Genomic DNA, 22706 nt, shown 5'->3' on the forward strand with positions numbered 1-22706 from the left:
AGCAATTGCTATTCTTACGTTCCATCCCTTTCTTAATGGTTAAAATGGTTGATTTTATGTTTAATGTATAGTTGACTACAGTTTTGTTTTTAAAGCCCACCCCTTCCTGATATTCGACTTTTTCCAAATCATTTGTTCTCCATGTGTGGTCTCCAGACCGGGAGCATCAGCATCACCTGGGAACTTGCTGGACGTTCCCAGTCCCGAGCCCACATCTGATCAGAAGCCTATCAGAAACTCTGGAGAGGGTCCAGCTATGTGTGTTTAATAAGCTCGGCAGGTGATGCTGATGCACACAGAGTTTGAGAACTGTTCTAGGTCACAAGCAGGTAGAAACCACTTCTGACCTCCTTCAATCCTCAGCCCATGGAATTTTCCAGAGGGGCTTGGAACCATTGCTTGGAGGTTGGGTTTGTTGTATGAGTGAGGAAAACTATTGCATTGTGCACATTGTTGGGCTTCAGGCAGAGTTCATTGAACTTCTTCTCTTACAGCCATCAATCAAGGCCAAGCGCTCACCATTGGGTCTGACATGAATATGTTCTTGAACTGTACATCAAATGCCAAGGAAAGGTAATATAGATTTCCTGCCCAACCATCCGTAACTTATGTTTGCAGAATACTCTGCTGTTCTTTCACGTGTATAATCTCATGCAACTGTTGTCATCTGCCTCTCAGGCCAGTGAATTAATTGTGGACATTCTAGAGAAGTGAGATGAAGGTGCAGAGGGGAAGTAGGGAGAACCCATCTCTCACTGATTGCTAACTCTGGGCCTGACATGGTTCTGTCATTCTCACCTGTCACTGGGCCACCTCGCAGTTCACACAGTGCACACACTGGCAGAGCTGGGACTTGCACCCCTGCCTTCTAGTTTAGGATCCTGGAGTTTGTGGCAGAGCAGGCTGGGTTAAAGACAGATCCGACCATCCCACTGAAGCTATGATCTGAGTAAGTGAGGTGCGTCCTCTGCATTCGCTCCCTCATGCACAAGGTGAGCCGCCTTCCCCACAAGGAGACTGCTGAGATAGGAAGCCAGCTGTGGCAGCCTGCAGGATCCTGACTCAGGGGTGCTCTCAGGACAGAGGTTTTAATTTATGGTGGGGTTGCAAATAATTTCGTAACAAATGACTAAAGTACTGAAATTTGTAAATGGCCTCTTAAAAAAATAGAGCAGATTTGAGGTTATCCCCCAAATTATAGGACTTTGTGCATTTATATGCCGATATGCTTCTTGGGTGAGAAAAGGATGGTGTGGGAACCAGCCTTGGGAGCTCCCCAGAACCCTCAGCACTCCACAGGGAAGGGGGTGTCACACAGGAAAGCTCCATGCACTGTGCAGTAAGGAAGGACAAAGGCCATCACTCAGCTGCCCAGACCTTCAGCTAGAGTTTTCTTTGCCGTTCACGTCAGATGTTTCTAGCATGGCTTTCGCCAACACCTCTTTGTACTTTTCCTCTCCCAGCTCTTGGCTGTCCTGTGCTCTATCTCTTTCTGTTGTTTAGTCCTGTCAACTCGTTTCCAATCAGCAGTTCAGATCAACAGACTCTGAGCAGCTGCCACGGGTCAGGCTTTGTGCTGGGAGTATGAGCAGTGCGATGAGCAAATAGGTCGGAACTGCTCCCTGACCACACTTACTCAGCTGAGGAGTGCTGGGCTACGTCTTCTCAGAAGCAAAACTCAAGAGGTCATAATAAAAGGGGTGCCTTGAGAGCTTGATGATTATGAAACCACAAGATGATGCATTATACCATTTCCAGAATTCTCTAACCCCTTGATCTCTTAGGACTTTGCCTGAAATGAAGGCAACATTGGCTGATGTTAAACCACCAGTGGGAGGCCCTCAGCCAGGTGATGTTGATGGAGAGCCTGCTGGGTGCAGGGCAAGTGGAGGGGGTTCCAAGAGGACTAACATTGTTTTCTTACTTGAGAATTTTAGACCTCAGAGGTGAGACAGAGAGGCCCATCAATGACTCTACCACAAGAGTGCGGCATGAAACACAGTACTGCTCCCCAGAGGAGAGAGAAAAGAGTCTTATCAAGGGTGCTATGAGGTGGCTTGGAGCAGGGGGAGGGTCAGCTGAAGGAGGGACAGCTGGAGGGGCTGGGCAGAGATTGAGGCTTTGCATGCTAAATCTCTTCCCATGTTAGGCAAACCCGGAACTCCCAGTTGTTTTATCCAGGGGCAGTTTGTTTGCTTCTTTAAGACCTCTTTCCATCCAACTAGGACAGTCAGGGTCAGAACAACAGAGGCTGTGCATGAAGTGGGTGTCACCGGTGTCCCTGTTGTGTTCCAGAGTCATGCATATGTTTTGGATAATTCACAATTATAGCTCATCATTTCCCCTCACCACTTTCCTAGCAAATGTGGATGAGTTGATGCTTCATAAAACAGGAGGTGCTTAGGTTGGGAAGGCCCAGGCTTCCCTTCATGGGCAGGAAGTCCCTCCACAGCGCCCCTGTCACTTCTACCAGTTCTTCACTCTGGGCCAACCTAGTAAGAGTGTCATCCCCTCTCCACATGATGAACCGCAGATAGGAGATGCTCTTGCGCTTCACCCCATTTTCTCCAAGTGTGTTCTCCAGATAGAATGCACCCCCTTATACTCACCTTTCTTCAAGGTCGCCCTCTGCTGGTGGAACTATGCAGGCTACAAGCGGTGCTTTCCAGCCTGCAGAACATGACCCATAGATTGGGAAATCAATTTAAAGGTTTGATTTAAAACTTTAAAAAGCAAACGTTTTAAAAAAAAAAAATGGAAGGAAAGAATCAGACTTCATTGCACATAACAAGAGCATCTTTATGTTTTATTTCAGATACATTTATTTCTGAAATAAAGTAAAACAAAATGTATATGGACATAAATGTCTATACATCTATACACACACATAGTGATATGTGTTTAAAAGTACAGATTCTGTGTTCTACCTTGATTAAGCTGTATGATCAAGGAGAAGTTTTCATTTTTTTAAAAAATATTAGTTTATTTACATAATTAAAGTCTGAAGATGGACAGTCTAGAGTGGATATAATTGCCAGGAATCCAGGCTCCTATCTTGTTGCTTTTCATCCTTAACAAGACTTCTACCTCATGGTCCAGCCTGGATACTTGAGGTCCTGACATCATGTTCATAATCCAGGCAGCAGGAAGGAGAGAGGAGGCTGCAGCCAGGGCTGGTATTTAACTGGTCCACATACAGAGCTGTACCAGTAGTGCAATTACTGAAACACTTTTGTACCAACTACAAAATAGCTGCTGGCCCCTGATGCCAAGTTACTCATCCTTTAAGTCTCGGTTTCCTTCTCTGTAGGATGGAGATAAATAATTATAGAAGCTAGGTCATAAATGTATTGTGAAAATTAAATGAGACAATATACATACATTTTTATCACAGTGGCCAGCACAGAATCAAAGCTCAGGAAATTGAAGTCAACATTGTTATTAGCTATGCTTTATAAACAATAAATATAAGAAGAAAAAGGTATGGCATCAAAACCAAAGACAGTACTCAGGGGTGAGTTAATACAGAGAACAGTAGCATTGGTAAAGTATTTACCAGAAGCAATAATAACTCAACTAAAAAGGGGTGATAATAATAATTTTCCTTCCTACCAGTCACTTCCTGCCCGTGACTTTGTGGACATGGCTTTCCACTCAGTGTTGCTGGAATCTTTACTGATTAAACACATTGTCTCTGTTCATCAGTTTGGGGGGCATTTGCAACTCAGAGTCATTACTTACTATGTTTTTTTATGTCACTTCAATCTTGTAGCAGATCATGTTCTCTGACTGACAGCCTGACACTCCAGGCTGCCCAGCAGTGGGACTTGGAGACTGCAGTGGGCTCCCCACCACCCAGCTCTGCCTATCAGAGAGTCTGGGAGGCATTTGCTAACCAGTCCAGGGCAGAAAGGGATGCTTTCCTGCAGGATGTTTTCCCTGAAGGCTTCCTCTGGGGCGTCTCCACTGGAGCTTTTAACGTGGAAGGAGGCTGGGCTGAGGACGGAAGAGGGGCAAGTGTCTGGGACCAACTCGGACCCCATAAGGCTGCCAAGGGCCAAGCAACACCGGGCGTGGCCAGTGACAGTTACCACAAGGTGGACATTGACGTCTCGCTGCTCCGTGGCCTCCGGGCTCAGGTCTACAAGTTCTCCATCTCCTGGTCCCGCATCTTCCCCTCTGGGCACGGGCACAGCCCCAACCTCCGGGGCGTCGCCTACTACAACAAGCTGATCGACAGCCTACTGGACTCGCACATCCAGCCCATGGCCACGCTGTTCCACTGGGACCTGCCGCAGGCCCTGCAGGATCGAGGCGGTTGGCAGAACGAGAGCGTGGTGGATGCCTTCCTGGACTACGCAGCCTTCTGCTTCTCCACGTTTGGGGACCGCGTGAAGCTGTGGGTGACCTTCCACGAGCCGTGGGTGATGAGCTATGCAGGCTACGGCACTGGCCAACACGCCCCAGGCATCTCTGACCCAGGGGTGGCCTCTTTCAAGGTACATCTCTGCAGCTCCTACTCATTAGAAGAGATAGGACAGTTAGTGGAAGAAGTCATTTTATCTTCTCATCAGCAAGTGTTTTTTGTTTTTTAAAGGAAATCGGAGGGAGACAAGGAACCATAAATTGTTAATCACCTTATTTTGTCCAAACATTGTGCTGGCACTTTAAATATAGTCATTATATCCTCAGAACAACACTGATGGGTGAGAAAATTGGGGCTCAGGAGGAGAAACAATTTGGTCATGATGACATCACTAGTGTGTTAGTTTGAAGCCAGAATTTGAGCCCAAGGCTACTTGACTCAGAAGCAAGTTTTCTGTGTTGCCCAGGACTCTTAGTTGCAAGGGACAGAAAACCCAACCCAGCTTTAATCAAGCAGGTAGGGGATTTATGAGTTCAGGAAACTGGAAAGTCTTGGTTTTAGGTCATCAGACCACAGCGATGCTACCAGGACCCAGTTTCTCTTCTTCTCTTGCTCCCCTTGTTAGCTTTTTTCTTGGGCTACCTGGCAGCCAGATGGCAGCAGCCTGCTCTCATCTATCAAGACCAGTAGGAAAGAAAGCTCGCCTCTGTTCTGTCATTCCCAGCAAGTCTCCCTGTGACTCCTGGTCTCTGTGTGGGTCACAGTCACCCCTGGACCAATCACTGGTCTAGACGAGGGGCTGTGGGGCACTGACTAGTTTGGGTCCAGGTCCCAGCTCTACCCCTCAACACACTGGTTGAGAGGCAAGGAGGTGGAAGGGGAATGGGTTGGATTTCCAGAGAGCAATCAGGATATCATTTCAAGAGAAGATGTGTAGAATGGAGATAAAATATGAAATGGCTTAATATGGCTTCCTTCCACCATTTTCCTTTTATTCCCAAAATCTCCCAGGAAAACCACCAGCTTTCCCTGGCAACATTCTTCGGGACAGATGTGTTAGTCTGGCTTTCCCCTGCCACACTTCGGGTTTTGTTCTGAAGTGAGTGTTGACTGCGCCCCATGCTAGGTGTTAAGGAGGATACCAGCCCATGCCCTCGAGATGTTAAAATCTTTCGGAGAAGACGATACTAACACACATAAGAAAACTGGGGAAACATCTCAAAATGTCCACAAGTAGGGTGAGCTGGAACGCTGAGTAAATGACTCGATATAATGCCCCAAATCATAGCACTTAAATCAAAGTTTCCATTCTGCTCTTGTTCAGCAAGTGAGTTCACCAGGAAGAGAGACGACACTTCTGAAAATGAGAGGTTTGGATCTTTCTGTTTTTGTTCTTGTGAAACTCACCCAAACCTTTTCTCCTTAGGCATATATATACATACGCACACACACACACACGTCACAAGTAAACTTTTATTTTTCCATCACCATTTATCCCCTGTGCCCTTCCACCCCCACCACCCCACCACCTCCCACAATCACCACAGTGTTGTCCATGAGCTCTCTCTTTTATTTTTCTTTTTTGCTCAATCCCTCCACACACACCCCAAACACACGTTCCCACACCGGAGCTGTCTCTTTTAAATTAAAAAAAAAAATTTTAATTGCAGTTGACATTCTGTCTTATATTATTTTCAGAGGTACAGCATAGTGGTTGGACGTTTATATAACTTATAAGTGATCCTCTCGGTGTCAGGTACCCCATACATATTATTACAATGTTATTGACTATATTTCCTGTGCTGTACTTTACATCCCCATGACTATTTTATAACTGCCAATTTGTCCTTTTTTTTAATGTTTTTTAAAAAATTGTATTTATTGATTTTGAGAGAGGAAGGAGAGAGAGAGAGAGAGAGAGAAACATCGATTTGTAGTTCCACTTATTTATGCATCATTGGTGGGTTCTTCTGTGTGCTCTCACTGGGAGTCTAGCTTGCAACCTTGGTGTATCGGGGACAACCCTCTAACCAGCTGAGCTACCAGCCAGGGCCAATTTGTTCTTCTTAAACCTCTTCACCGTCTTTACCCAGACCCCCAACACCCATCCTACCTGGCAACCGTCAGTTTCTCCTCTGCATCTATGAGCTTATTTCTGTTTTTTTGTTTTAGATTCCACATGTAAGTGAAATCATATGGTATTTGTCTTTATCTGACTTACGTCACTTAGCATAATACCTTCTAGGTAACATCTATGTTGTCACAAATGGTAAGGCTTCATTCTTTTTTATGGCTGAGTAATATTTTATTGTCTATACGTGGCACATCTTATTATCCAACCAACTGTTGATGGACACTTGGATCTTGTTTTCTTGTCCATTCAGCTACCCTGTGTCTTTTGATTGGAACATTTAACCCATTTACATTTAAAGTAATTATTGATAGGTATGTAGTTATTGCCACTTTGTTATTTATATATTTTATCTTTTTCTTCTTCTTCTTAAAGAAGTCCCTTTAACATTTCTTGTCGTACTGGTTTGGTGGTGATGAAGTCCGTTAGCCTTCTCTTGCCTGGGAAGCTCTTTATCTCTCCTTCGATTCTAAATGACAGCTTTGTTGGGTACTCCTTCGACTTCTTATCCCTCCAACTGTGGGTCCTGAGATTTTTCTACAGAGACTTCAGTGAGAAAGTCCACCTCACTTTTCTCCTGCAGTCATTCTTTTATATATTAGTTAGAACATTATAATACCATTAAAGACAAATTTAAAAGAAAAGGTTTTTCTCATAAGTCTTCCAGGCTGGGCTTCCTTGCATTCATAGTATAATCACAGTGTGCATAGTATAATTTAGCACCCGTTTTTAAAAGTAGATTTTATTTTTAGAGTAGTTTTAGGTTCACAGCAAAATTGAATGGAAAGTACAAAGGTATCTCATATACCTGCTAACCCCATACATGCATAGCCTCTCCCATAATCAACATAGCATTTGTTACAATTGATGAATATATATTGACACATCATAATCACCCTAGTGCCCATTTTTCACTTGACATGTTAACACTTTTCCATGTTACTACACAGTCACAGTGACTGTTTTTGATGGTTGTCTAATATTCCACTGCACACCCTGCCTGACACTGACTAGTATAGAAGGGAAGCATTCCTGCTTTTTGGGAAGCATCAGTTTACTGCTGGAGTTTAGGACCCTGTTGAGGACTAACATTTGGGACATGAGAAGCATTTAGGAGTTTCACTTCCTAAGGCATATTTTGATCTGAAATTCTTCAAAAGTAAGTGTCATCATCTTCAGGTAATAAGGAAAGGGAGCTGAGCAGTAGCAAGCTCTCCTCTGCACACCCAAGGTTCTGCTTGTGCTTTATATGTACAATCTCATTTAACCCTCCTCTGTGGATCCCTAAGTACTCGCTTCTTGCAGACTAGGAAGCTGAAGTTGACAGAGAAGATTGTTTGAGTTTAATGAGCAAGTTAGTGCCTGGCTGGGCGTTGCTCAGCAGTTGAGCATTGACCTAGGATCCGGGAGATTGCGGTTCGATTCTCCGTCAGGGCACATGCCCGGGTTGTGGGTTCAATCAATGACTCATCATTTATGTTTCTCTCCCTCTCTCCCCCCACTTCCTCTCTCTGAAATCAATAAAGATATATTTTTTTAAAAAAATAAGCAAGTTAGTGACAGAGTCAGGATTTAAATCTAGCCTTGTCATAGTCCGGACACCCTGCTTTTGTCTGTTTTCTCATGGTGCTCCTAGGAAAGCTGTTGATTTTTGTAAGACTACCAGTTATGTCTACAAAGAGATTCCTGGTTGTGCCCTGGCCGATTTTGCTCAGTGGTTAGAGTGTCAGCTCACAGACTGAAGGGTTCTGGGTTCAATTCCCCGTTAAGGGCATGTTCGATCCTCTGCTGGGGTCAGGGTGAGTGCAGGAGGCAGCCAGTTGATGTGTGTCTCTCACATCGATGTTTCTCTCTCTCCCCTTCCCTTCCACTGTCTCCAAAAAAAATCAATGGAAAAAATATCCTCAGGTGAGGATTAAAAAAAAGATTCCTGGTCATGATGTTTCTTCTTAGATTTTATTAAATAGAAAGAACTGGTAATTTTAAGTAGAAAGGATTGTCCCCTCTTTTGTGGATTAACTAAAATGATCTCCACTCCCCATTAGTTGTTGACTAATTAATCAATAAGTACTTATTGAGAAAGGAGGCAGAATAACATTGTGGGTGACAATCCAGGCCTGGAGTCAGATTGCCAGCATTATACCCTCTCTGGATCTTGTTTTCCTCACCTGTATAGCAGTAATAATAACTGTACTAGCCACAGAGTAGTTGTGAGGATTACATGAGTGAATTCATTAACAACTGTTATTGTTAATATGGTTATTGATGCTGTTGCTATTAACTTTTGGTGGTAGTGCTGACTTGTTGACATTCTTCACATTGTTGCTATTGGGGGCACTGGCGTTGATGTTGTTGATGTCAGCACTGTCCATATTGTTGACTTGTTGACATTGTCAGCATCAGTCTTAACTTCTTGTTGATGTTTTGACATCGGTGTTAACTTGTCAATTTAATGACAGTGTTGACATTAGTGTTGATGTTATTGATGTTGACATGTTCAGTGTCACTGTTGTTATTAACTTGCTGATATTATTGACATTGGTGTTAATTTGTTGACATTGTTGTTGACTTGCTGTTGGCTTGTTAGTGCTGTTGTTGCTACTAAGCAACTGTATCTCCTTTCTTCTTCACAAGGTTGCTCACTTGGTCCTCAAGGCTCATGCCAGAGCTTGGCACCTCTACAACAGCTACCATCGCCCACAGCAGCAGGGGCAAGTGGGCATCGTGCTCAACTCAGACTGGGCAGAACCCCTATCCCCAGAGAGGCCTGAGGACCTGAGAGCCGCTGAGCGCTTCTTGCACTTCATGCTGGGCTGGTTTGCACACCCTATCTTTGTGGATGGAGACTACCCAGCTGCCCTGAGGGCCCAGATTCAACAGATAAACAAACAGTGCCCCAGTCCTGTGGCCCAACTGCCTGAATTCACCCAAGCAGAGAAGCAGCTCCTGAAAGGCTCTGCTGATTTCCTGGGTCTGTCCCATTACACTTCCCGCCTCATCAGCAAAACCCAACAAGACACCTGCATCCCCAGCTACGATACTATTGGAGGCATCTCACAACACGTGGACCCTACTTGGCCCCAGACCTCATCCCCTTGGATTCGTGTGGTGCCCTGGGGTATAAGGAGGCTGTTGCGGTTTATATCGTTGGAATACACAAGAGGAAAAGTTCCAATCTACCTGGCTGGGAATGGCATGCCCATAGGGGAAAGTGAAAATCTCCTTGATGATTCCTTGAGAGTAGACTACTTCAATCAATATATCAACGAGGTGCTCAAGGGTAAGAACGTGGATATGCTGGTGATTGGAAGGTGGGTGGTACTTCTTCAGGTCTTCATGGTTTTGTTTTATGGGGAAAAGACAGTCTCCCAAGTAAATGAAGCCAAAAAGTAGTGTTGAAGAGCATGAGTCCTTCACATCAGCCTCCTAGGACTCAAGTCTTTGCTCCTATATTCTTATACCCTAGAAACCTCCCTTCTAAATTCTGCCCATCTGAGTCCTATCCATTCACTAAGCCTCCTCACCTTTTTTTTTTAATATGTTTTTATTGATCTCAGGGAGAGGGATGGAGAGGGAGGGAGAGAGAGAAGCATCAATGATGAGAGAGTCATTGATCGGCTGCCTGCTGCAGGCCCCCTATGGGGATCGAGCCCACAACCCGGGCATGTGCCCTCACCGGGAATCGAACCGTGATCTCCTGGATCGTGGGTGGATGCTCAACTGCTGAGCCATGCTAGCCGGGCAAGCTTCATCTTTTATTGCATTTATTTAACAAGTATTTATTAACTGCATATTGTGTACCAGACATTGTGTAAGACAGTAGGGGTACACTACTGAGAAAAATTGTCTTCCCATAGGTATTCACAGGCTACAGAGGGAAACAGAAAATTGCAACATAGGGTGATAATGGTATTACAGATGGCAGGAGGACACTTCAGATGGGACTCCAGCCCAGCTAGGTGTGGCTCAGCAGTTGAGCATCGACCTAGGATCCAGGAGATCACTGTTCGATTCCCAGTCAGGGCACATGCCCGGGTTGCAGGCTTGATCCCCAGTGTGGGGCGTGCAGGAGGCAGCTGATCTGTGACTCTCTCATCATTGATGTTTCTCTCTCTCTCTCTCCTCTCCCTTCCTCTCTCTGAAATCAATAAAAATATATAATTAAAAAATAAATTTTAAAAAGATGGGACTCCAATCCATTAATTCTTCCTTCATTGCTTCGGTCACATTGATCTTCATCTCCTTTAACTGGCTATAAAAACATACATCTCGTATTATTTACTTTGATCCAATTAATCCATATCTACAGTCTCATTCTGACATAATATACTGTTTCATGTCTTTTTATTCCAAGAAAAAAGGAATGGCAAGTAGGTTTCATCTCACATGTCAGTCCTAGTCAGTCGAGAGTGGCTAGTCGTCTGACTAGAGGAGCTACGATGAGAAGATTTCAAGGCCTTGTCTAGATTCAAAGAGAAAGAGTTGATAACCAATACTTGCCCAGGTCACAGAGGGATAGACACACATCCCACTGAGAGAGGTCAGACCCTCTATACTCTTCACTCGTACTCTTCTCAGCGTCAAGGTTACAATTCTGTAATCTTCATGATCTTTTTTTTTTCTTCCTTTTTTTATTTAATTTATTGGGGTGACAATGGTTAATATGAACATACAGGTTTAAGGTGTGAGTTTCTATGTTACAAGATCTGTATAATTTTCGTAATCTTGGAATCCATTTAAGACATTACCTATTGCCTGGCCGGGCGTGGCTCAGTGGTTGAGCGTCGACTTAGGATCCAGGTGATCAGGGTTTGATTCCCAGTCAGGACACATGCCCAGGTTGCGGGCTCAATCCCCAGTCGGGGGCGTGCAGGAGGCAGCCACTCAGTGACTCTCTCATCATTGATGTTTCTCTCTCTCTCTCTCTCCCTCTCCTTTCCTCTCTCTGAAATCAATGAGGATATATTTTTAAAAAAAGAAAAAGACATTACCTCAAGTGACCTTGACACAGCAATATGCAGTCAAAAGGGACAGACATTTTCCTCTCAGGACAGCTATGAAAACTGACGCTCTGAGATATTAAATGGTGTCCCCAAACATCCTGTGAGTGGAACCACAGGCCTTTCTATTTCTGGCTCAGGTCTTCACTCTACCCGCTAACCTATGAAGCTTTTGTTCATCTTTATGTTCCCAGACCCTGGCACAGCCTGGAGACAAAATAGGAGCTTGCTGAATTACTTATTGAATGAGTAAGCAACTTTTCCTGCCTCTTACACAGTTAGTGTTTGTCGAGAGGCTGTGCGATCTGATAGAAATGAGGCTTAATACTTTGCGGACTTCCAGTTGGAGCCCCCAGCCACTGCCTTACTTTGGCTCTGGTTCTTGATTGACTTGCTAGACCATCTTTATTTTCTCACAGTTCTGGAGTCCAGAAGTCTGAAATCAAGATGTCAATAGAAATGTTCTCCCTCCAGAGGTTCCAGGGGGTGTCCTTCCTGGCCCCTTCCATCTTCTGGTGGCTCCAGACATTCCTCGGTGTGTGGCTATATCACTCCCATCTCTGCCTCATTGGATTTAGGACCTACCTGGTTAGTCCAGGATGATCTCATTTTGAGATCCTTAACTTGATTACATCTACAAAGACCCTTTTCCAAGTAAGGTTACACTCATTGGTACCAAGGGTTAGGACTTGGACATATCCTTTTGGGGACCACCATTCAACCCACTGCACCAAGGACTATATTTCTTTAGGCTTTATCTCTCTCCCTCTTTTTTTAAACATGTGTGATCATTTTTTGTCAAGATTGCTAAACATAAACCACAAAGAACAAAAGCACATTTTAAAAGGTTAAATTATTTATGTGCTCTATAGAAAACCAAGGTGTCCTGATCTAGCAGATGGGCACATTCTCTCCACTATTCATTTTAAGACAAGGATGCTCCTTTGGATTGAGTGATGGCCATGGATGTGGCCTGATGTTGTCTTGGGTCTTGTGAGGTTTCCTTATTCTGAGGAAGAAAAGGGGTTAATGTTTTTGGAGTAACCCAAGTCACCTCCAAAGCTTTCATGTCAAAAGGAAAACCCTCAATAAGCAAACTAACAGAGACTTTAAAATAATCCTGTTTTTGTTTCTCCCCACAGCTGTCAAGGAGGACTCAGTGGATGTTCGCTCTTACATTGCTCGTTCCTTCATCGACGGCTTCGAAGGGCCCTCAGGCTACAGCCAGAGGTTTGGGCTGCACCACGTCAACTTCAACGACAGCAGCAAGCCAAGGACTCCCAGGAAATCTGCCTATTTTCTCACCAGCATCATTGAAAAGAATGGCTTCGTCACCAAAGGAGTGAAAAGACTGCCACCACCCAGTACAGTAAACTTCCCCCCTAAAAGCAGAGCCTTCACTTTTCCATCTGAGGTGCCCTCCAAAGCTAAAATAGTTTGGAAAAAGTTCTCCAACCAACCCAAGTTTGAAAGAGACTTGTTCTACCATGGCACGTTCCGGGATGACTTTCTGTGGGGCGTGTCCTCATCTGCCTATCAGATCGAAGGAGCTTGGGATGCTGACGGCAAAGGCCCCAGCATCTGGGATAACTTCACCCACACGCCAGGCAGCAATGTGAAAGGCAATGCCACTGGAGACATAGCCTGTGACAGCTATAACCAACTGAATGCCGATCTGAATATGCTTCGAGCTCTGAAGGTGAAGGCCTATCGCTTCTCTATCTCCTGGTCTCGGATTTTCCCAACTGGGAGAAATACTTCTATCAACAGTCATGGTGTTGATTATTACAACAGGCTCATCGATGGCTTGGTGGAAAGCAGCATCGTTCCCATGGTGACACTGTTCCACTGGGACCTGCCCCAGGCTCTGCAAGATATTGGAGGCTGGGACAATTCTTCCTTGATTGAGTTGTTTAACAGCTATGCAGACTTTTGTTTCCAGACTTTTGGTAACAGAGTCAAGTTCTGGATGACCTTTAATGAGCCCACCTACCAGACATGGTTGGGTTATGGCTCAGGGGAATTTCCCCCAAATGTGAAGGATCCAGGCTGGGGACCTTACAGGATTGGCCATGCACTCATCAAAGCTCATGCCAGAGTCTATCACACTTACAATGAGAAATACAGACAAGAGCAGAAGGGCGTCATCTCTTTGAGCCTCAGTGCACACTGGGCAGAGCCCAAGTCACCGGAGGTCCCAAGGGATGTGGAGGCAGCTGACCGAATGCTGCAGTTCTCACTGGGCTGGTTCGCCCACCCAATTTTCCGAAATGGAGACTATCCTGATGCCATGAAGTGGAAAGTGGGGAACAGGAGTGAACTGCAACACCTGACCACATCCCGTCTGCCAAGTTTCACTGAGGAAGAGAAGAGGTACATCAGGGCTACAGCCGACGTGTTCTGCCTCAACACCTACTCCTCCAGAATCGTGCGGTATATAACACCCAGGTTAAACCCACCCTCCTACAAAGATGACGAGGAGACTGCTGAGGAGGAGGACCCTTCATGGCCACCCACAGCAATGAACAGAGCTGCACCCTGGGGGATGCGAAGGCTGCTCAACTGGATCAAAGAAGAGTATGGTGACATCCCTATTTACATCACCGAAAACGGAGCAGGGCTTACAAATCCAGAGGTGGAAGATACCGATAGAATATTTTACCACAAAACCTACATCAATGAGGCTTTGAAAGGTATGTGCGGGTTCATGCGCCCTTACAAAATCTTCCAACATCCATATGCCATGTGCCTGAAATGACTTGGCAGAATGGACTGCAAACCATCAACAAGTCTCTCTCTTATGTACCAACTCCATAATTCTTTCCCTGTCTGGGGTTACCTTTCCCTGTGGAAATCTGGAAAATGCTATGTAGCCTCCCCAAATGTACACACACACAGTCCCCACAAGAATATTTTCATGGCTCCATTCATCTATTATTGAACAACTACTGTGTGACAAGTTTTATTCTAAATGATGGGAGAACAGCAGTGAACAAAACAGAACTTTCTGCTGACATGGAGCTTATATTCTGATGGATTCCATGCAAACCCAGAGCAAGGAACTGTTCTATAATTCACATTTGTGTTTAACTTCTAAGTGAGCTGAGACTCTTGAATTTGAAACATATCCCTTTACCCCAACAAAAGAATTTGATTTTACAAAGTTCAGTCATTAATACTTGTCCGGGGGCATCAGTGCCAGCAAAAAACAAAGACACACAGGATGATCTGTCTGTCAGGGATATGTGGCCTATATGTACAAGTTGATGGTTTAGGGCTAATGTCTTGAATTGAGCCAGTACTTGGTTGGGCTTCTTGGGGTCCCTGCCCAACTGAGGTAAAGCTCTTCTCTTTCCCTTGGAATGTTCCCAGCCTACAGGCTCGATGGTGTAGACCTTCGAGGGTATGTTGCATGGTCTCTGATGGACAACTTTGAGTGGCTGAATGGTTACACAGTCAGGTTTGGACTGTACCATGTGGATTTCAACAACACCAACAGGCCTCGCACAGCAAGAGCCTCCGCCAGGTACTACACAGAGGTCATCACCAACAACGGCATGCCACTGCCTCGGGAAGACGAGTTTCTCTATGGTCAGTTTCCCAAGGGCTTTATCTGGAGTGCAGCTTCTGCTGCCTATCAGGTGAGGCATTCAGGGCTGTTTGGTCCCATCTGTTGCATACCTACTGTGCACCAGGCTCTGGGCTCAGAGGGCAGGGTGAGCAGGGGATTTCCATAGACTGTGGGAGGGAAGTGCAGGATGCCATCGGGGGTGTTCCAGGGGACCTCTTCCCAGGCAGCCCTGCTTCACACTCCCCGTTCAGGCAGACCCACATGGTTTCAGGGCTACGCTGGGGTGGGTGCTCACGGGCCAGAAGGAGCAGGTGGAGCCTGGACAGAAACACTTAGACGAAGACATGCAAATAGGAAGGTTCTCTGCTGGGTGCCTTTATTTCTACCTGGTCTCCTCCAAACAGGCAATTTGCTCAACATGGCTAGCAAGGGGGCCTGGGTTTTTTATGATGTCCTAACGTCATACTATCACCTTATTTTTTGCAAAATGAAATTTACTAATACAGAAACTATGACGCTTTTATTTTTCCCCCCAGAAAAACCAGATAACAAGCAAAGAGTGACTTGCTCAGGCCTTTAGTTGTGGGTCCCTGCTTTACATCTCCTGCCTCCATTTATTTTCTTCGCTACAGGAGGGGGCTCTGTATCTTCAGGGTGGGGCCTGGGCAGGGACAGGGATAAGAGCTGGCTTGGCTGGGTATGCTCAGCCCTCTGGTTTTTCCAGATGACAGTAGCTGCCGAAAGTATGTTTGAGGTAGACAAGCGTTCACTACCCCCGGGTGACCACACTGCCAGGTTATAATGGAGTCTCAGGCCAAATGCTGCCACATACAGACATTTATTAGCTAAACACACAAAAGCCATTCATGTTCCTATTGTGTGGACTAGAGGAAACCCTGTTCTTGGCCCTGTTAGGTGCTCTGGCCAACTCTTCACATGAAAGGTTCCCTTGAGGAAATGCCGAGACTTCTGAGACGCGCTTCTGTTGTTCTTATTTCAGGCAAACAATTCTCTGTGGCAGGTTTCCCCAGCTCGGCCTGATTGATGTTTTGGATGGACTGTTTTCTGTTGTGGGCTGTCCTGTGCGCTGTGGGATGTTTAGCAGCATCGCTGGGCTCTACCCATAGATGCCAGTAGACTTCTCCCCCAGTTGCAACAACCAAAAATGGCTCCAGGCATTAGGGACAAAAGAGCCGCTGGGTGAGAGCCACGGCTCCACAGGTTTACAGCTGGACACGGGAAGGGGTAGGTTGATTGTAGGGCCCAGGCTGCAGGCCTTGCTGGATTCTGAAACCCCATCTGTGCAAGGGCAGGAGAGTCTTGAAAACATTTCAGTCGCCCACATCTTGAACGATTGAATTGGAGTCGGTGAGCGCCCATTCCGATTCATCACGGCAGTCAGCAGGCATGGTTCTCGCCATTTGTCACGATGAGTATTCTAATTAGCAAGGTGTGGGGTGTGAATCGAGAATGGGTGAGATTTGCCTATAGTGTAGGCTCCCTGATTAGATGCCATCTTACTGTGTATTCTCTTTTTAAAACCTTTTATTTTGAAATCTTTTTAAACATAGAGAAAAGTTGCAGAAATAGTAGAGGGCTCCCATATACCCTTTTCCCATACTCCTCAACTGTTAACGTTTTACCATTTACCTTATTTTCTCTCTGTGTATGTGCATAATTGTGTGTGTGTATACACACTTTATATATATATGAAACTGACTTTATCACCTGAACAAAAATTTCTCTACCATAAAATTAAGAAGTATTTTGTAGCTATAAGTAATTTATGGGGAGCTCCTTAGAGACTATATAAAGATCCTGTTTCTCATCAAATTTCACCCACTAGTGTTAGCAACTGTTGATAATCTTTGCCTGAATCAGCTATTACTATGATAGTTGACAAATGGTGATTTTTCTAATTCCCTTACTCCTTTACAGGATTATGTGGCATTCAACAGAAAATTCGAGCTTGGTTTTTCTCCTATTTATTTATATTTTATTTATATATAAATATGTGTTGATATATGGCATCAGTTTGGTCTTATGGAGTCCTGTTTTATTCAGCGGGTGGGACTTTCACTGTCATTGTGTGTTTAGATGCTCTAATCATCCCACATTTTTGCCAGGCACAGTGCCTTTGAGCTGGACCCTGTGTCTTTTTTACATGGCCCATCATTCTCTGAGCACTTCCCAAATTCTTTCCAGCACAAGGTATCCCAGGTTCATCTTGCACCTTATCTGCCCCCACCCTGTCATTAGCCATTTCTCTAATGAATCCTGGTTCCTTTTATTAGATAAGGGCACCTAGAAACCAAGGTGTGGGCACTAGAGGTGCTCACTGCTGCTGGGCATCATTACTTCCAGTCCCTCCGTGGACAGAGCTACGAAGTCCATGTGCGTGTTCACACACACACACACGTGTACACACGTGCATGTGCACTTATACATGCTTCTGCATCCACCTACATCTCTATGACCATTAAAAACCATGAGTTCAGCTCCAACCCACTTCCACAGGGTTAGTGCTAGCTTTCCCATTTTCCATATTTGTACTCCTTTCCCCAATAGTGAGAAACCTAGCTCCTGATATCGTCAACATAGTCACTTATTTGCTCAGTTCCCCTGCATTCACTGATCTCCCAAGTACGGAAGCTACCTCCTCCACCCATATAGCCCACACAGGTGCATTCCTGCCACCCTCATAGGGGCTCTGCAGGTCATGTTCTTGGTTAAAATGCCACACTACCTTAGCTGCTTCTAGTCACATAATATCATACTATATATGCTGAAGTGTTTTAAAGTAGATTACAGAAATTGGACCTGTCAGACTACCTAAGCCTGTAGGTAGTCGTTTGCCCAGTGGCTTACGGTAAGTTTCCCCTTAGGTGGGAGGAACAAAAGGAAGCGAGAAACAGTGACATGCATCCTGATCAGAAATTCTGCCCCCACAGCCAGCACCACTGGGATTTTTTGGCCATGATTGGGGTTGTGGCACGTAGAATGGTTCATTCAAACTTTTAGTGAGCACCCACTATACAGCAGACACTGTTATAGTAACTACTAAGACACAAAGATGAAAGACAATTCCTGGACCATACAGTCTGCAGGAATGCAGGGGACAGTGCCGTGATGTACAGAAAGTATGTCTGGGAAGCCGTAGGAGTTTAGAAATTGGAGGGAGCCCATCGAAGGCTCCTAACGGAGGTGATGCTGACTCACCTCCAGACATTCCTGCCGACAGAAAGGAGCTTGTGAGGGTGTGACTGCAGGACTTAATTAGGCCATGTCTTGTCATCTTGAGATCGAAGGTGCATGGAGAGAAGATGGCAAAGGACTCAGCATTTGGGACACGTTTTCTCACACACCGATGAAGGTGGGGAATGATGACACCGGAGACGTGGCCTGTGACAGCTATCACAAGATTCCCGAGGATGTGACCGCCTTGAGGAACCTGGGTGTGTCCCACTATCGCTTCTCCATCTCCTGGCCTCGTGTCCTCCCCGATGGAACCACTAAGTACATCAATGAAGCGGGCCTGAGCTACTATGTGCGGCTTATCGACGCGCTGCTGGCCGCCAACATCAAGCCCCAGGTGAGGTTGGGCTTGGCCGGGCCTGTCCAGGTCGGGGAGCCAGCTGGGCCGGGGAGCACATTTATCGTGTAAACAAAAGCTGTTTTCAAATCTAATTTTTTAGTTGTTAAATTCAAATGGAGAAGAGGTCAAAAAGCATAAAGGAGTCTGCAGAGTAGATTTTCCTTCCATCCTGACCCCGGCCATCCAGTTCCCTTCCTGTGGGCCCAAGTTTGCTAGGTTCGCATGTCCTTCTGTGCGTGAGGAAGCTGGTAGATGCATCTGTGTGTGTATATTTCTCTTCCCTCTTTTCATAATGTAAGATACTTGCTTTTACTTAACAATGTCTCTTATAGGTATTTTCATATCCACAGAGTTTCCTCATTTTTCCTCTCTAATTACTCCCCATCAATGGGCACTCTCCCCTGTGGCGTTTCCGCTCTTTTGCCCTTATAACCAATGCTCTGGTGAGTAACCTTAGACATACAGCCACCCACATGGGTAGTTTATCAGCAGGATCTGGTCCCAGGGGCAGGACTGCTGGAGCAAAAGTGTGTGTATTCCTAAGCCGTGATTTATGAACAATGCAGAAGCTCAGTTGTGCGCTTCCTTTGCTATCACCAAAATTTTAAAACTTTGCTTGAGAACCTAAGAACACGTTTCTTTTGCCCCGGGCCATTTATGGCAACGCGCTGGAGAGCACCTGTTCTATGAACCCAGGCGTGTCCTCCGTTGCCGTGGAGACTGCACACGGCCCGAGCACAGTTCCCACATCACAGCCCCTTCTTCCCAGCCTACTTTTTCTGGTATGACATCTCCCCACACTGATAGCACTGCAGGAAGAAACCAGCTATGGATCATTTGTTATGGTGAGTGCTGAGCATGACAGGGAGAAAGTAGCCAAGCAGCTGTCCTACAGGACCCCCTGATCTGAGTGGACAACGAGATTCATCACGTACAACAATTCAGAACAAGATCAGAGAGCACACAACTCAGAGCCGCACGATTCTGTTCCCCTTGAGGGCACTGAGACACCGCAGCGGGGGGCGGTGCAAGGCCGAGGAGCTTCAGGGAGGTGTGGGTCTCAAAGGGGAGCATTTGGATGGGTGGGCGTGCAAGGGAGGGCTTTTCAGGCAGAGGGAAGGACTTGGGCCTGAGCTGACGGTGGATTGTGGCCCAGTGCAGACTGAGATGAGACCACAGCGTGGCCAAGATGGGGTGTATCAGAGGCATTGAGGGGAAGGCCAAGAGAAAGAAAGGCCACCTCCTAAACATGGCCAGAGCTGTTCCTCCCTGGCCAAGGGTCCCCTGAGCCACAGGGAGACACTTGGACACAGTGGATGATGACCTTGGGGTGTCCCTTTACATTAAAATGCTCTTCCATCCTGCTGGGCCCTCAGACTCTCAGCAGTCTGTCCAGGCAGGTTCTGATCCGAGTACCTCACAATGGTTCCATGAAGTGGAGGGCTCAGTGCTGAGCCCAGAATGGTGGGTGCACAGCCGGGACTCAACCCCAGGCTTCTCCACCCAGACGTGAATTTCTCCCTCTTCAACTCTGCTGCCCTCCCCCTGCGACCGAAGCACCTGTGAGCCTTTTTGGTCGATCGCTCATTCTCAGCCTTAGCAGCAAACGTGCTGGTGTGTGTATAGCTCCAGTGGCTCCCCATGCAAAGCAGGTTGATGGGACTGATGCTCTTGCTCCCACAGGTGACCATTTACCACTGGGACCTGCCCCAGGCCCTGCAGGACGTTGGCGGCTGGGAGAACGAGACCATTGTCCAGCGCTTCAGGGACTATGCCAATGTGCTCTTCCAGAGGCTGGGGGACAAGGTGAAGTTCTGGATCACGCTGAACGAGCCCTTCGTCATTGCGCTCCAGGGCTATGGCTATGGGACAGCAGCTCCAGGTAAAGGTCCAGGCCCCACCTGTCAGCTCCTTGGAGTGTGGCATTCTCAGCACCTATAAGACATGAAACCAGGTGTCATTGGAGGAGGGGCCAGGAGAGCCCCATGGAGGTACCTCAGAACCCGCCTCCCACTCAGGGTTGCCTGACGGGCAGCTCAGTTTCCCCTCTGACACCATTTTTGCTAAACATGAATTTCCAATGTCAGTGCCTCCCAACGGCTTCATTTCTTTGCCCTGAGACTCTGACATGCCTCAGATGGGAAGCTCCCTGAGTCAGGGATGTGGGCTGATGGAGGAAAGGACTATTCATCGGGCTGTATGGGTCCACAGCGTTTTCTGCAACTCCCAAATCCTGACGCGTTGCATAACTGATTTGCTGACCTGACCTGAACCAGCATCAGGCTGCTCATGGTCTTTCTCCCACTTCAGTTCTGCGCAGACGTGTAGGTGCCCCTGGTTACCGAGGGCTGCTCTGTGCCCTGCTGGGGCTACACGTAAATACATTATATGAGATTTATTACTTTTATGAGACACAAAACCCTTTTTGTTCCAAAACATAGTTGACCCTAAAAACTTTGAATGAGGGGTTTGTGGGCCTGTCCCTTCAAAACACCCCGTTTGCCTTTTCTCCAGTTCTGAGCTTAGGAGTAAATTTGTGATCATCTGTGTGATTCCGTGTCATAAAAGCTGGGGAGTCACAGGGAGATCCTGGAGTCATTGCCAGATGCATCTCCCACGGGTCCTCGGTTGGCACTCTGGGTTACCATTCCTCCAACACATGGGAGGTGGCCTCATACCGTCGGCTCTTGAGGACTCTGTCAGCTGCTTCCATCGGCTGTATTCCCCAACCTCTGCTTTCTCAGCGGGTGCCAGGATGTCAGCTCCCGAGGTGACTCTTCTGGGTGCTTTGCTTGAAGCATATGGGCCGCTCTTTGGGGGAGGGGCACGGAAACCAACATTTATCAAGTACCTTGTCTTTGCAGACACAGTGCTGCTGGGTGCTCCGCATACACTATTTCATTTCCTTCTCCCAACAACTCCCAGTCGCTCATTTTGCAGAGGAAGAAACTGAAAGGCTGGAATCCTTGCCCAGAGTTACATGGCCCGCTAGTAAGAAGTGGAGCGAGGGTTTAAATTCCATTCTTGCTAACACCGAAATCTGCATTCTTCCTCCCAGACACATGGTGGACGTCTCCAGGCAGAGTGACACTCCCGGCCACGTTCATTCTTCGCTGACACCCATGTGTATGTTTGCAGGCATCTCCTTCAGGCCTGGCACTGCACCCTACATTGCTGGCCACAACCTCATAAAGGCTCACGCCGAGGCCTGGCACCTGTACAACGACGTGTACCGCGCCAAGCAAGGCGGCACGATTTCCATCACCATCAGCAGTGACTGGGCGGAGCCCAGAGACCCCTCCAACCAGGAGGACGTGGAAGCAGCCAGGAGATACGTCCAGGTCTGTTTTCCCTCCGGGCACTGTTTTTACTCTTCCATCTCCCCCTCCTGTCACGACCTCATGGAAACAGAATTAGATAGCAAAACAAAGGTGTAGGATCTAGGCCCTGTGTTGCTATTATCTGATTGTGTGAACTGGATAATATCACCTAACCTTGTTGGACCTTAGTTTTCTTCTCTGTGAAGTGGAGATGACCCACCTACCTCATATTTTGGGATTATCTTTTAAGTCTTAAAAAATTATTTGTACATGTAGTCCGTGCTGGGTGTAACATCAGCTTGAAGCTAACAAATAGAAATTCTATCCCTTCAGTGTCTGGCTTGACTACAGTAGCTAGGAAGGCTGGGCTGCAGTGTTGCACACAATCTCTAGGTGTCACCATCTAATTTTATTTCCTCAGGCTAAGAATTCCTCAAATTGGGAATTTTAGACTGAAATTCATGGGTGCCCCCAATTCCATGAGTTTAAGATAAGAACATGAATCTTTTGGCTGTGGAATTTTGCTCCTAGGAAGTAGAGACACTAGTAAGCAGGTGCCAACAACAAGATCCCCCCCTATTTTAGCCAGGGCCCTGACGAGAGAGAAAAGAATGGCCCTCATGGCACAGTTTTTCTCTGGCTCCTGTGAATGTCTTTGAAGGGATTAAAAAGCACCGTCTCCCAGGTTTCAGTCTCAGGAAGCAAAGCAAGAATCTCTCCAAA

The 22706-nt window shown here is 46.4% G+C and overlaps 1 protein-coding gene across 1 annotated transcript in view; it reads left to right on the forward strand.

The window, feature by feature from the left end:
• Window positions 1-22706, forward strand: part of LCT (lactase) — a gene marked incomplete at its 5' end in the record, with an annotated part of 49625 nt that overhangs the window by 18675 nt on the left and 8244 nt on the right. The window contains 8 exons of the mRNA XM_081142178.1: window positions 495-573; window positions 3773-4499; window positions 9132-9777; window positions 12640-14190; window positions 14870-15138; window positions 18370-18660; window positions 20347-20545; window positions 21802-22004. Of these exons, the coding sequence (XP_080998304.1) occupies window positions 495-573; window positions 3773-4499; window positions 9132-9777; window positions 12640-14190; window positions 14870-15138; window positions 18370-18660; window positions 20347-20545; window positions 21802-22004 (3965 nt within the window). The remainder of the gene's footprint in view (window positions 1-494; window positions 574-3772; window positions 4500-9131; window positions 9778-12639; window positions 14191-14869; window positions 15139-18369; window positions 18661-20346; window positions 20546-21801; window positions 22005-22706) is intronic.

This window comes from Miniopterus schreibersii (assembly GCF_964146895.1).
Source record: "Miniopterus schreibersii genome assembly, chromosome: 7".
Classification (NCBI taxonomy): Eukaryota; Metazoa; Chordata; class Mammalia; order Chiroptera; family Miniopteridae; genus Miniopterus; species Miniopterus schreibersii.